Genomic DNA, 14317 nt, shown 5'->3' with positions numbered 1-14317 from the left:
GCAATTCCTTCATGAAGATGTCACCATCAGATATGGAGGAAGGTAACCGGACCACAAACCAAAGCCAATAGCCTCAACTCAAAACCCTTAGACACACCCATAGAAGGGGAATGACCTCCTAACAACTGGAGCCGCCCTCACATCAAACAGGATGCCTTGCTGAGTTGTGGTCTCCATGTTCCTGGAGGTGTTGAAGTCGAGGCTACCTGTCAAGAGTGCCGTGGAGATCTCTACATTGGGTGGAAAACTGGACCAGGTAACCTCAAAGGTCCTTCTGGTTCCAAAAGCTGATAAGTTTTGTAAGAAGCGTCCAAGCTTCTAGGAAACCAGTCCTCATTAGAGAAGACTGCGTGACACAAAAGCTCCTCTTTATCCAAATACAAGTGCTGAGGCCAACTGCTTGACACCTCATTCCTGACAGATCCATTATGGCTCTGGCAGTAAAAAGGGAAAACTATCCCCACTCTCTCCCACAGTTGATGAAAATTAGTTCCATTACTCTCTTAAGTGTAGAGCTAGGTATCGTATATATCCCTACTAAACCAGAGCCGGAAATGAGGTTTAGCCTTCTTTGCATTATAGCAAACCCAGAATTTACTATCCACTCAGTATGCGGTTATTCAGTTTTCATTAATAAGGAGACTACAGATATTTACTGGCAGCTCAGGATGAATACATTAGAGGAGACAATCAATTGTTGCTTCAAGGGCGAAGGTCCGAGAGAGTGAGAGACAGGGGTGTTCTCACTAACCCAAAGATGTGCTTCTTGCTCATCGAGAAACCCACTATAGGAATGGGCCTAAAGAGCGCTTAGCAGAACATATTGACATTAGCCTCGGTGATGGGCTGTGCCTCCAGGATTACATCTTAGAGCATCTTACGTGGCCAAAGCAAGCCTGGTTTTCTTCTTGGGCTGCTTGCTTTTCCAACTCAAGTCCAACAAAATGACGCCACCTCAGGTCCCCTTAAAGCTTCACTCTGCCTCTTAACAACCTCTGTGGCTTTAACCAAGAAAGCCAAGTTGTGCCCGCTTCTACTTGAAGTTCTTCTGTTGGGTTGAGGAAACCATTGTACTTCTTTTGAGTTTACGGGCTGGAGGCATCCCAGGAAAGGCAGCCAAGGCCCTCTTTCTTCTTGAACTCTGGATTCCAGGAGCAAAAACCTGACCTCCCAAAAGACCCAACTCCCTCAAGCCAACCAGAGAACTCCCTGGTATCGAGTTGTCCCATGCCAAGGACAGCACTATGGCCTTGCTCACAGGTTCAGACTTTCATAAGAAATTGGAGGGCTCGGACCTTCATGTCCTCCGCTCACTGAGAGGTCAGTCCGAACTCATTCAATCTCAACCACAAGCCAAAACCTTGGGACTGGAGTTGAGTGACCCCCTCTGGCAGCTGGAGCTCATAGCACCATGTTTCTCTGGGTGCAGAGGCCTTTGGCTGATGTAGAGAAGGCAGAAGTGGGAACACCCAAGGTGCCCGAGGGTCCCCAGAAGCCAGAGTCACTGTGCTCTGGGGACGAGTGACAGCAGCTCCTTGGGGCAGCAGCCCCTGGCCGGCCTTACCTGCTCTCCCTTTCCGCCGCTGCTCTTCTTCCTGCTCGGTCAGATACTCCCCAGTCTGGTATTTTCGGCTCTTCTGCCGTCTCCGTTTCTTCCTCTTGACCAGGCCCTCCTCCTCATCTTCCTCTTCCTCCTCGTTGGTGTCCCACATTTGCCGGGCAGCCTCTGTCCTCCAGGGCATCTCTCGGGCGCGCCACAGGTGCCTGCGGCCCTGGCTCAGCAGAGTCTTGTCCTGGGCATGGTGGCTGCGATACTGGGTATCCCGTTGGGTCTTTCTCACCTTTCGACGCTTAGCTGGGGTCGGGGTCACCTCCTCTTCCTCCTCTGTGGGGAAGACTTCCTGGCTTCCCATGTCACTGTCTGCCATACCAGCAAAGGAGCTACAGATGCTTCCTGTGGACGGGATGTACAGAGGACGGTCAGGTACCTCTTCAAAGGACAAAGAGTATGGTGTCGAAGCAAGTGCCCTGGATTAGGAGTTTGAAGGTCTGGGTTCAAGTCCAGGCTCTGCCAGTTATTGGCTGTATGCTCTGGGAAAGTTCCTTCACTTCAGTTTCCTCATCTATAAAGCGAGAATACTATTCTCTGCCTTACGGACCAACCTCACAGGACTGTTTTGAGGCTCATATGAGATAATTCACCCATAAGTGCTTTACAGAGCCCAATATATTACACAACCATCATGTATCCAAACCACACACCCTTCCTCACCCGCACTGCCGTGCCACTTTCATTCATTCCACAAACTCTTACTTAGTGCTCACAAGATGCCAAGCATTGTGTGAGGAGCAGAAAGGGCCACAGGGTTTAGCAGAGGGTAAAGGAGGGCAGACTGACATGGCGCCCCCACCCCGGCCCACTACATGACCCCCAATCTTGAGGAGAGAGCCACCCTGGGCAAGCAGAGTTGTCACCAAAGAGTGTCAGGAAAAGTGAAGCAAGGAGGAGCCCCTTTCCTGCGACACAGCCTGGCTTAGTCCCGCCCAAATGCTCCTCGGCCAGGCCCTCTTCCCTTACATTGACCCCACCTCCCACTGAGCAGGCGAGAGTCCAAGGGTGGAGCTTTCTCCCTGGCACCACCCCCACCCGCTGCAGCTGTTCCTCACCGCTGGGCAGGCACTTCCCCCTCCTCTCCCCAACACCCCAGGACAGCGGGACCTTTCCTTTCCTCCTCTGCCACCTGGCCAAGAGGCCATTCTCCTCCACACTCCTTCCTTCAGCTCTGCTAACAAAAGTGCAAACCTAAATTGGGCTGGTGTAGCACCACAGGGGATCTGACTTCTTCCTCAAAAGTGGCTGAGACACCACCATCTTTCTCTCAAGGCCTGGCTATGAACTTGACAATCCCCAAATCCAAGCGAGGTCAGCAGAAGACAGAAATGGTTGGAGGCAAACAGAGTGGCCCTTGACCAAAGCTTCAAGTCAGTCAGACCACTTAAAGACAGTCAACATCTAGCAAAACTTCCATTATACAGACCAGGCAGGGGACAAAGTGTTCTGGTTAATTTAATATTCTGGTTAACACAGAATCACCATAGAGCTCACACAGGGATCACCAATTTCCAGAGAATCAAATACACTACAATGTGCTTAACACTAAAATGGGAATGACTATAATGTAATCGCTCTTTGATGATTCAGAGGACACTTCAGGATTTTTTGATGCCTCCAGGCCGTCATTTCGAGCCCCAATTACCACTGCTCTCTCCATGGGCTGAGATGCCCGTTAATAGAATGTCAGATAACTGAGTTTACACTGTGCCCTCCTGCTTCCCCATTCCATCCACTTTGCATGGAAATCTGGGTGAACTGGGGCAACCATTTCTAGCACTAAGTACTAACACAGAGGCTAGCAGACAAGTCGTGGCTGGAAAGAGCGATCCTTTTTTAGACTCTGGGGGTTGACCAATACAAATTCAGGGAACCAAATGTGATTCTGCTCGCTCTGACGACTCAATGACCACTTCCAGTTTTGACAATGCCTGTCACACAGGGCAAGAGGACGGAGGCCTAAATGTTAAATGTCTGTGCCTGAGACTGGCCCTGATAATCATGAGATTCCAAAGTAGAACTGGTTTTCCTGAGTGGTGCAGGCCTTTCCCTCTTTCCACCACTGGCTGCCAATAAGAGATAAATTTCTGTTCTGAAAAGCTAAGCAAATTGTCCTAAAATCATGGGCAATGACCTGGCTCCTACCCTGGGCTCTCTCGTCCCTGCAAGGAGCTCAGTGTCTTGGCACAGTGAATCAAATCTCCACCTGGGCCAATGGCAAAGTCGCTCAGCCAGATTTCTACCTCTTTGCGGAGAAGTGCCAAGATGCGCCTCAGCCTCAGACTCACTCACCAGACTGACTGCGCGTCCGGGTGCTCAGGACCACGGGTATGAAGTCACGGAAACTGCTCTTTGCTTTCTTCTCCAAGGAACCTGGAGTGGTGTGTGGTTTCAGGGCAGAAGGGCAGAAACATCACGATCAGAGACTCAGGATGGGAGAGCCCCTCCTCAAGAGGCTCAAATGGAAAACTCAAGGGAAGGTTTGTGTTCTCCCTGCATTACAGTCATCAGCCCCCATATGCTGCCATCACCTACGTATCTCTGTTAGAGAAGGAGCTTTTCTCGGTGGTTTTTGAAAACTGGGAGTTGGGTCATTTTTGCTGACACCAGAAAGGCTGTGCATGGCATTGATTCGCCAGCACGCCACAAAGTAGAAGGCCCGGATGCCTGCACAACTGTGAGGCTGCTGCACCTCCACAAAGTTATGACCGAGCTGCAGCAAGTCCCAGAGAAGGGCAGCCTCCCAAAGCTTAGAGGATTGAACGAGGCAGGAAGATGGGAGCAGGGAGCGGCAGACAGAGGAAAACTGCTGTATTCAAGAACAGACTAGAAAGAGGCAGGTCACGTCAGACAGGCAAGGCCATGAACACAGACTCCTCTGGGCAGGGATATCCAGGCTTCTCTCTGAAGAGGGCACCAAGGAACAATTAGTCGCAAAGCACAGGGGTTACGTACACAGCTCCCCACCCCAAACATCCTGTGTGTCCCTAAATAATGAGGCTTGAGGATTTCTCTAAACCCTTTTAGCTAGTTAGCTATTAACTTTTAACTTTTATAACGGGAGTTTTCAAGTATACCAAAGGTAGAGAAAACAGTGTAAATAACCCCTGTTCTGTTTTGGTCTCAATCCTCATTAAATACGGTGCTTCTCTGAGCCTACACCCACTGCAGGGTAATAGGCTGGCTATTCTGCTGCAGGACTGACTCTTGCCTGTCTGAAAACCTCCTCCTTCAGCCTTCAGAGTGTGCCTTATTCTAGCAACCAAGGTGAGCAGCATAAGCCCCTACGCCTGTCTCCCTTCTCCTTCGCTCTGATTTCAGAGGTGTCAATTTTATCTTCCTCCCATAGTAAGGAGGTCTCCCTTTTCTGGTCAGTTTCAGAGCTCCTCCCCATGACCCACCATCGGGATCCTCCTGCAGCCCAGTGAAAGCCAGGACCCCAGGGGCCTACCTTCCTCGTGGCCATCAGCTCGTTTTCCTGGAGACTGGGACTCTGGCTTTGTTGGCTTCCGGTGCTTGTGCTTTACCCTGACTCCATTGTGCTCTTTTCCTGAATCTGAAGCCCCTCTGGGGCTTTTCTTGGGGGGTTCCTGGGGGTCGCTAGGCGGCTTCCGGCACTGTGGAGAGGTAGAGACAGGTATGAGATCAGTTTCGATCCTTAAGAAAGCTCTCTTAATGTTGAGCCCTGTGCCCTGATTCTGACACACGGACACAAACTGCCCAGGTGGGGGCTGGGGAAAGGGGCCACCCACTGCCTTCCACAGTGGGCTACAGAGGCTTTTTGGACTGAATTCAGTGCCCTAGCTAATCCCCATAGACATCCACACCTCATCATTTTAAACAGGTCTACAGAGTCTGCATTCACTAGCCGAATAAACACCCAAAGTCATTTGAAAAGGTGCAAAGTCAGGCCCCATATTCTCTATATCCGAACAGCAACAGAGAGACGGCTAGAAAACAAAAATGCCTCTTCTGCAAGTTGGGTGACTACATTGTTCAAATGACTTCACTGTGAATGGTATTGACGCCAGCAACTGAAAATAATTCTCATACGGGCCAACTCCAGAAAAATTATCTATTTTCATGTGTAAATTAAGACTACAAGAAAGATTCAACTAAGGCAAGAAGAAAATTCTGCCATGGGAGCAATTCTAATCCCCCCGTACATATGAAAGACCCTGGGAAGGCCCAGGCGTTTTTAGTATATGTGCTGCCGAAGCGAGTATGGCCCAGGCGTTTTTAATAACGCCCCTTTACGTTCTGCAGCCCTTTCACCTTTTCCAAATGTTCTCCTCTCTACTATTGGATTTGTTCTTCCCAACAAACCTGAGAGAAAAAGCTAATATCATCCTCATTGAACAGACGAGGAAACTGAGCCTCCAAGTTAAGAGTTTTAAATGACTTGTCCAGGGCAACACACAGCCCAAGGCGTCCACTCACTCAGGGGCCACCAGAGGCCAGGCAAACAGTTAGCTGGTCTGTGCTTGCAGTAAGAAAGCGGCTGAGCTGGGACTAAGACCCAGGGTTCCCGGCGCCCAGTCTGGGCCCCTCAGCCTCAGCTCTCACTCCTCTCCTTCTCTACTGGTGTCCTCCATGGTTTTGCTCAGCACCACTCCCACCTTCCGTCAGGCACCATGGTTGTGCTTACACACCGCAGGGATGCTCTCAGCCTAATGGTCACATAGTCTCACAAGCTTTGAGGTCTCTCCATGCCACCCAACAAGAAATAGGGCAAGGTAGGAGTTTCCAGTATTGTAGTATCCAGGGAGTAGAGAATAAGCAAAACGTTTTAACAATGGCAGCATGCCCAAGGAAGAAAGGAAGAGCTGTTTTCCTCCTAAGCAGATCCGCATACCACCTTCTAGAAGGTTATCACTGTCTAGCTCCGGCCAAGGGGATGGCAGACATCTTACAGATGGAACATTTTCTGGCGGGGGCTGGGAGAGTGTGTCTCCTGGAGTCACCATTCCCCATCAAATTCCAAGCACTCCTGCGATCCCAGGAACTCTTCCTGCTTCTTATTCAGCAGAGGGCCGAGCTGAAAATTCAAGTTCAGTTTCTCCCTTTACTTATTTCCAGTTCCTACAAACCAAAGTGTTAGGAGAAAAAAAGAAATGGGGAGGAAAGAGGAAGATGCGGAATGGCTGCTTAAAGTGTGACCTTCAGGTATGGCCAGAGAACAACTACTTCAAGTCAGGGGGAATAAAGTTCAATGCACATCAATTTGAACATGTCCTATTTATTTCTGAATATCATTTTTAGCTGGCTCTTTCAAGTACAGATCATTAACTTTTACTTCCTAAGGTAGATAAAAACAAGTAAAACAGAACATCTAGAAAGGATTTCTGTCTGTATGTTCTGCAAGGGCAACACTGAGAGTTGAAATATATAGCGACTCAGACTTAGGCAAAAAGTTGGGATGATGAGGAGACCACGCAAGATGAACGTCCTGGTTAACAGCGTTTTGAAGAGTTTTCCAAAGAATTTTCCAAAGGATGAAAAGAGAATAAAATACACCCAGCACCAGATGAAGCAGAACTTTCTTTGCTGATGATTCAGAAGGCCCTTCAGGATTCCACGAGGCCTTGGGGCAGGTGGTATAGGAGGAGACAGGAGACTATTCTGATTCTTTTTTTTAAAAATGTTTTTATTTAATTTTTTATTGAGTGACATTGGTTTATAACATATGTTTCATGTACATAACATTATATTTCTACTTCTGCATACACTACTGAGACTATTTTGATCCTTGGCCATACCTTGAAAGGGGCTGTTTTGAATTAACCCCTTATTTTAATTTGTTTAGCAACAGTTTCTTTCTTAGGAAAATGGAACATAAGAAAAGAAAGATCTAAGTCAGTTGCTGTCCCAAAAAAATGGACATTTACTAACTCATTACAGGCAGTCACCAATGGCTGCTTCAAGGCCCCTGATCCTGTAACTTTATTCTCTGCCCTCTGCCTCTGTCAGTGGGCCTGGTGAACTGCTCATCTAATAAAGGAAGGGGCAGTGCCTGCCTGTCATCGAGTCACCTGAAGACATAAGCTCCATGAGGGCAGGGACCACGTCTACCTGGCGAGGAATACTAGCAATAATATCGGCAGCCGCTAGCACTCCCTGAGCACTCACTACGTGCCAGGCGCTGCTCTAAGCATTTATGTATATCACCTCATTTAATCATTTTTAAACAACAGCTTTTTAGACATATAATTTAGTGAGCTATATCACACAATTTACTTATTTATGTTTATAATTCAATTGTTTTAGTACAGTCACAGAAACGTGCAAGCATCACCATCACTATCTAGTTCCAGAAATTTTTCATCACCCCAAATGGAAAGCCTGTACCCATTAAGCCATCACTCTCCAATTCCTCATTCCCTCCAGCCTTAGGCAACCACTAATCTACTTTCTGTCTCTATCAGTCCGCCTATTCTGGACATTTCACAACATCATGTCATTTACTCTTTACACCACTCTATGAATAGGTACTATTACTGTCTCATTGCATAGATGAGAAAACTGAGGGCCAGAGAGATGAAGTAGCTTGACTGATATCACAGAGCTAGGGAGAAGTAGAACCAAGATTCAAACTCAGGCAGTGTGCCTGGCTCCAGAGAGCATCCTGCTCGCCAAAGCGCTGTACTGCCCTGTTGGCAATGTATTCCCACTGCCTGGGAAGGACCCACGTGTAGCAGCCGCTCAACAAACACTTGTTAAATGGTCAGTGAAACAGCTAGACAGAAGGAGAGTGGAAGACGGTGTAGCATAGCTGAAGATGAACGTGAACTTTAGAGCCAATGAGGCCAGAGTTTGAGTTCCACTTTTGCCATTTAGTAGCTGTGTGAATTTGTGTAACTCACCTACTCAGTCTGTTTTCTTAATTTTCTTATTTGCACATTGGGTGAGGTGTTTACCTCATGAGGTTATTTTAAGGATTAAGTTATAATGTATCTGGAAGCACTTGGTTGTTCAACAAATGGTAACAACTCTAAGGACATGAATTATTATTATTGTTACCACCAAGGGCAGATCTTGGTTACCTGAGCAAATGCTAGATATGTGCTCTTCTATGTCATGACCTACGTAGCTACTTGGCATGTCTCTTACCATACTGAGGTGGTCATGGGATCACGGAGAAAAACCCACCTAAACTCTATCCCTGGTGTTCTTAACCTGGAATCCATGGGTGGGCTTTGGAGAGGGGGTTGGGTCCATGACCCTGTGAAATTATTGGCAAAATTCTGAGACCATGTTTCTGGGGACAGGGTCCACAGCTCTCATCAGCCTCTCAAAGTGTTCTATGGTCCAAAAAAGACTGAGAGCTTCTGCCACAAACAAATTCATGGTGCCCTGGCTAGAAGTCTATTCATTAGTGTATCTCAACATCTAATTTGAAGGCTTGTTAACATAACCTCAAATTGCTCCAAATTCTGAATAAGCCGTATCCTCAACTGCTTCAAGAATCTCCTTGGATCACCAGTGGCCTTCAGATCCTCTTTGGAGGAACACTGAATTCAAGTCAAGTCCTCTTGGTCCACTTTTTTGCCTAGAACCCTGCCACCATCCTTAGCCTATTAAGAACCCAGACTCAGATGCCTATCTGCCTTGCATACCACATTCCCAATGGCCCGAAACCCAAAGCTGCCGCCCCAAGCATTAGGGGAAGAGGAAACTGGTGGGTCAGCCCAGAAGCTGAACTACTCTAGCTTCACAAAACTCCAAGCAAATCCTGAGCAGGCTACCTGGGTGGTGCAGAAAATAACCCTGTCAAAGGCCCCTTCCCTCCCTGGGCCCTAAGTTCTCAAGGGCAGCAGTCGTCTTAGAAAAGGAAAAGGAAGAATAGCTCCCCAGGAAAGGGCCTGTCATGCATTGATTTCCCTCCCCATACCTTCTTTGCTTTGCAACCTCATCTGGGACAATGGCTTCCCTAGCCTCAGGGAACAAATCATTTCCCACACGAGACTACCCCTCCGTATAAAACACCATATATGGAGAATGTGACTTAGTAAGGGTCAGGATTCACTTTACACAAGCCAATCAGTTCAGTTCACAAAGCTACTCTACTCAAGAACACTGCACAAGGTTAATGCCTACAGGACAAAGTGGACCAAGGCTGATCCGTGCAGGACAAAGCAGACCACCGGTGTCTCAGCCCTGCCCTCAACCTCAGCCCAGCACTCACCTTGGGTCCATGGGAACTCCGGACCATGACCTTGGCTTGTGGCTGCTGCTCCTCACCGTCCTTCTCTTTCCCACACTTCATTTTCTTGGGCGGTAGACATTCGGTCACCCCATCGGTCACTGCTGCGTCTGGCTGCCACTTGTTCTTGCAAGCAAAGATGCCTATGCTTTCCTGTTTCACTCGAGCCTGCCCGGCCTTACTCCGCACTTCGGCTTGGCTCCTCTGGGGAGCTGCTGGGAGGCCATCGGCCCGGAAGCAGGTGGCTAAATTGAAGACCACATCACCATCCACCTTCTCCATTTTCACCCGCCCCAGGTCCACCTGGCTTCCAAGCTGCGAAAGCTCTGTGCTGGAGGCCCTCTTGCCACTCTGGACCACGTCCAAGATGAGTTCCTTAGGGCGGCTGTCATGAGGTAGCAAAGGCAGCTCGGGCATCTTGTGCAGGTTCTGGGGGGTGGCCAGGACCAGCTCGTGGGACATGTAGGTAGCCAGCACTTGGTTCTTAGGCTTCGTGTCTCCTGCCAGCTTCAGGCCACAAGCCCCCTGGGGGCCTTCCAGCTTAGGGGTGCTGTCGGGGCAGAGGTGGCTCTCTGATTCCTCAGGCCCCTGATTCACTCTCAGGTCCCCACTGCTAGGCTGAACAGACAGCGCCAGGGTCCCCGTCTGAGGGCTGAGCGTCAGGAGAACAGGATTGACTTGTTCTTCGTAAGGCTTGGCAGCAATCCGGCAAGTTTTGTTCTTTGTGCCAGTGTCCTGCTCTGGAGCAAAGGGGCCCCCGGGCCGTGGCTGTCCCTCTGGAAGTCCATGCACAGCCTCACTGGGTCCAAGAGACGGCACACCAGAAAACTCAGAGACGATGCTGGTGGGCCTGATGGGCACCCCCTGGCTGGGGGTCAGCTGCCCGGCACTGGAAATGCCGATGGAAAGCAGAGATGCCTGGTGGTAGGGTGACCAGCCAACAGGCAGGACCTGGGTGCTGGTGGGTTTCCCGTTGACTGAACAACGTGGGTAAATATTTGCTGGCCCCGTGGGCTTCCACAGAGAGAGCTCCTTGGTTTGACAGCCTGGTAGCCCAGGGGCGATGCGGGCTGGGGTGTAACGTTTGACTGTGCTTGGCTGTCCCTCAGTCCCAGCCTGGGTACCCTTCTTGCCACAGGGGGCACCAGTGCTCTTGGGCTCTCCTTGATCGATGATGGAGATGGGCTCCTGCTTGGGGAGGTGGCGGGGGTCTCGGTTGAGGCCCAGGTTGGGGTCTTTGTTCAGTAGGAGGGACGCAGGCACTGGGTTAGCCACTCCCACGTAGGTGCCAGGAATAGTGCTGATCAGCGCAGTGGAGTTCTTCACCCAAGTGCTCGGGTCCCCATTCCTCACGATCTCAGGAAAGATGACGAAGGGTGAGGAAGTAGAGCCCAGGCATGAAGTGACATTGCTGCCGGCAGCCTGGGTAGTGCGCTGAGACCTAGACAGGACTGTGGAGAGGAGGGCCTTGCTGCTGGTGTGCACTGGGGTCAACACGGGCATGGGAGGTGTCTTGCGTTGGTTCGGCAACGGGAGTTTCTGGCGGTTGGACTTGGACGAGAGGTCGAGGGGCATCTCACTGCACTCAGGCGGAGAGGCCATCTCTCGCTCCAGCTGTGGAGGTGACTTGAGGGGTGAGAAGGTGACGGAAGTCCCTTCAGTTTGCTGCTCGGTGCCACCTGGCATCTTGGCAGGGTGCTGTGGGGCTGAGCTCACGCTGGGGGCTGGCAGCAGAGGCTGTGGAGGTGGAAGCACCTTGGCAGAAGCAGTGGAGAGGGAAGTATCTGCCAAAGGCCCGGGGACCCCATCGGGAGCAGGCTGGGTGCTGGTGCTGCCTGATGGGGAAGTGCAGGGGAGCCTGTTCACCTCCAGAGAGACCAGCTTGGAATCTGAAGTCAGAGGTCGGGCCACAGAAAATGCGTATGGGTAAGACCGTAGCTCTGGGGAGGCCAGCACGCCAGGGAGACACCTGTCCTGCAGGTAGGATGGCAGGACAGGGAGTGTAAGAGTGGAGGAGACCCCCAGGGTTGTTGGCAGTGTGGCCACGCTGAGTGGCTGCCCACAGCTCGGAGGCGGGATGTATACCAGCGGCTGGCTCGGGGTCAGTACTGTCCCTGGCTGAAAGGACAGGGGGACTTTTTGCATAGCTGGTGCCTGAGCTGCAGGAAAACACACTCGACTCAAACTAAAGGAGGCCGGGATGGGTGCAGAGGTGGGAATGGCAGTTGGTGTGGCAGCCGGCATGGGTGTGGGGGCTGGAGTAAAGATTGGGGCTGGGGTGGGTGCAGGCACCGGTGTAGGAGCAAAGGCAGGGATGAGGGTGGGAGTAGAAGGCGGGCCAGAGGATGGGGTCGGGGTGGGCATCGGCACTGACGGAGGGGCAGGAGCTGCTGGGGGCGTGGACGCCGGCATGGGAGCCAGGACTGGAGTGGGGACAGGTGCGAGGACCAGCGTCGGAGCGGAAGGGGGCACAGGAGCCTGGATCAGAGCCAAGGGAGGAGCTGAAACTGGGACTGAGAGGGGGGTAGGGGCCGGAGCCGAAAGGGGCACAGGGCCTGATGGGGGAGCAGAAGCTGGCACGGGCACCAAGACTGAAGCTGAAACCGAAAGGGGGTTTGAGTCGGAGAGGAGTGTGGGCACTGATGGTGGTGCTGGAGCCAGGGCCGGGACTGGTGCTAAGGGAGGGGAAGGAGCCGGAACTGAAGTGGCAACCTGGACAGGAACAAGCCCGGAATGGGGCACTGGGGTGGGGACAGAGAGGGGAACCTGGAATGGATCCGGAACAGACGGGGGAACGGAGGCCGAACTGGGAGCCGGGGGGCAGATGGGAGCTGGCAGTGGACTGAAGTTAGTGGTGACCAGAGGCAGGGTGCCCTCCACGGGGACGCCAGTTCCCAGAGTTGCCAAAATGAAAGTATTCTTCTCCCCAACGCTGTGCCTAGAGTCCAAAGCCTTCGCCCCGGCTGGCGAGCAGTCCACCTGTTTGCTCATTTGGGTGCTGAGGGGAGTCCAGGAGCAGTCGGCCGTGCCGTTGCCGGCCTCGGGGCCGTCGGAAGCTGGAAGCTTGAGCCCGTCTCCAGGGCTGCTCAGTGGGACCAAGGGGCCCCCCGCCTCTGCCACATGCCCAGCATAGTCCATTTTGGGCTGGGCATCGTCAGGCTTGTCTTCTGACTTGTGCCCAAGTTTTTCTGTTGCACTGCCATCTGGGTCTGCCCCCCGGGCATTGCTGCCACTTCCAACTGCCGTGAGCTCCACCTGCAACGATAGAGCAGCGTGCCCGTCTTAGCTAGCTCTCTGTAGATGGTGCAAGTGGCCTGGGGCCCAGGAGGGGCGATTGCTGGTCCTCTTTGCAACTCGACCAACCGGGTCTCAGCAGAAGCAAAGAGCAGCTGGCCAATTTCTGTCTCATATACAGCAACTCCTCGGAAATACCCTGTGCCTTACTGGCCCCCTTCTTGGGATGGCAGGCTGGGCCCAGGCAGTTGAGCTCCACCCTTTGGCAGGTGGCACGTGGCTCCGCGTGGCCCCTTACCTTGGAAAAACTGCTGCTGACACAAAACTCCTGAGATCCAAAGTGCTGGCAGTCACTTGTCGTGGACTCCTCATCAGAAAGAGGTGCTCTTCTAGCATGGGAGACACAATCAGAAAAGGGACATGAGGCCTAGTATTCAGGCCACCGCCACCTTCCCCAGAACACCCCCTGCCTACCTGTGTTCTCATAAAACCTTCCTGCCTCACTTCACTTGGTGGCTTGGGGAAAACCACAAGGAACTGGGGTTGGGGAGAGGGGTCCAGGTTGCAAACTGAAGCCTTGGTGCCCAGTTTTTCAAGTTCCTGCAAAGGAGCCCAATCTGACCAGACTCCCCTCTCTGGGCCATGTGCCCTGTTTTCTAGGGCTCTCACAAGGGAGTGTGGAGGACACCCCAGAACCCTTCCTTGCCCCCTAGAGTTTATCTGTCAAGGTGAGTGCCCAGGAGGTACTGGATATTGCCAAAGGGGGAGAGGTAAATCACAGATGATCTCAAAAGGCATACAAACAGCTTTTCTCATGAATGCAGTCTTATTTTAAGTCTATAAGGGAAGCTGGCTGCAGATACCATAAGTGTAACCCTTTTCTAAAACAAATAACCCCCCCATTGTGTTTCCTGTTCTAAATTGGAATCATTACCTGTTTATCTGACAGGCCTGCCTAGAGCAGACACACGTCTATTACCACGTGTAACGATACTGATTCAAGGCCACCAGGTCAGGGTGCTCAGGGGCATTGCAAGGGCACAACTTCTTTCCCTCTAGGGTACCTCTTCCCCTTTTCTAGAGGACCAGCAAGCTCCAGCCAGCACCCTCCTTCCTACTTTTCTACTCTGGGTTGCATCCTAACCCCTGCCAGCTCGCCACCCTCCCCTTGGCCTCCCAGTACCACTGAATTTTCTCCCAACCCAAAGGGAAGCATTCAAGGACATAAACCCCAAATTCAAGTTGGTGTATTGCAGCGGGAAAGGCTT

At 51.5% G+C, this 14317-nt stretch overlaps 1 protein-coding gene across 9 annotated transcripts in view; it reads right to left on the bottom strand.

Annotated features, from left to right (window-relative positions):
• The window catches only part of BCORL1 (BCL6 corepressor like 1), a 59635-nt gene that overhangs the window by 22879 nt on the left and 22439 nt on the right, over window positions 1-14317 (bottom strand). For 7 of the 9 annotated variants that reach the window (XM_074359798.1, XM_074359797.1, XM_010968421.3 and 4 more), the window contains 5 exons: window positions 13348-13438; window positions 9798-13070; window positions 5064-5229; window positions 3905-3985; window positions 1565-1954 (listed from right to left, as the gene is read on the bottom strand). In XM_074359798.1, coding sequence (XP_074215899.1) covers window positions 1565-1954; window positions 3905-3985; window positions 5064-5229; window positions 9798-13070; window positions 13348-13438 — 4001 coding nt within the window. The remainder of the gene's footprint in view (window positions 1-1564; window positions 1955-3904; window positions 3986-5063; window positions 5230-9797; window positions 13071-13347; window positions 13439-14317) is intronic. The other 2 variants (XM_045505474.2, XM_045505473.2) reach the window with 2 other exon arrangements.

The sequence above is a fragment of the Camelus bactrianus genome, chromosome X, assembly GCF_048773025.1.
Source record: "Camelus bactrianus isolate YW-2024 breed Bactrian camel chromosome X, ASM4877302v1, whole genome shotgun sequence".
Taxonomy (NCBI): Eukaryota; Metazoa; Chordata; class Mammalia; order Artiodactyla; family Camelidae; genus Camelus; species Camelus bactrianus.
Note: the sequence above shows the minus strand (reverse complement) of the source record. Positions and strands in the feature narration are given on the sequence as shown.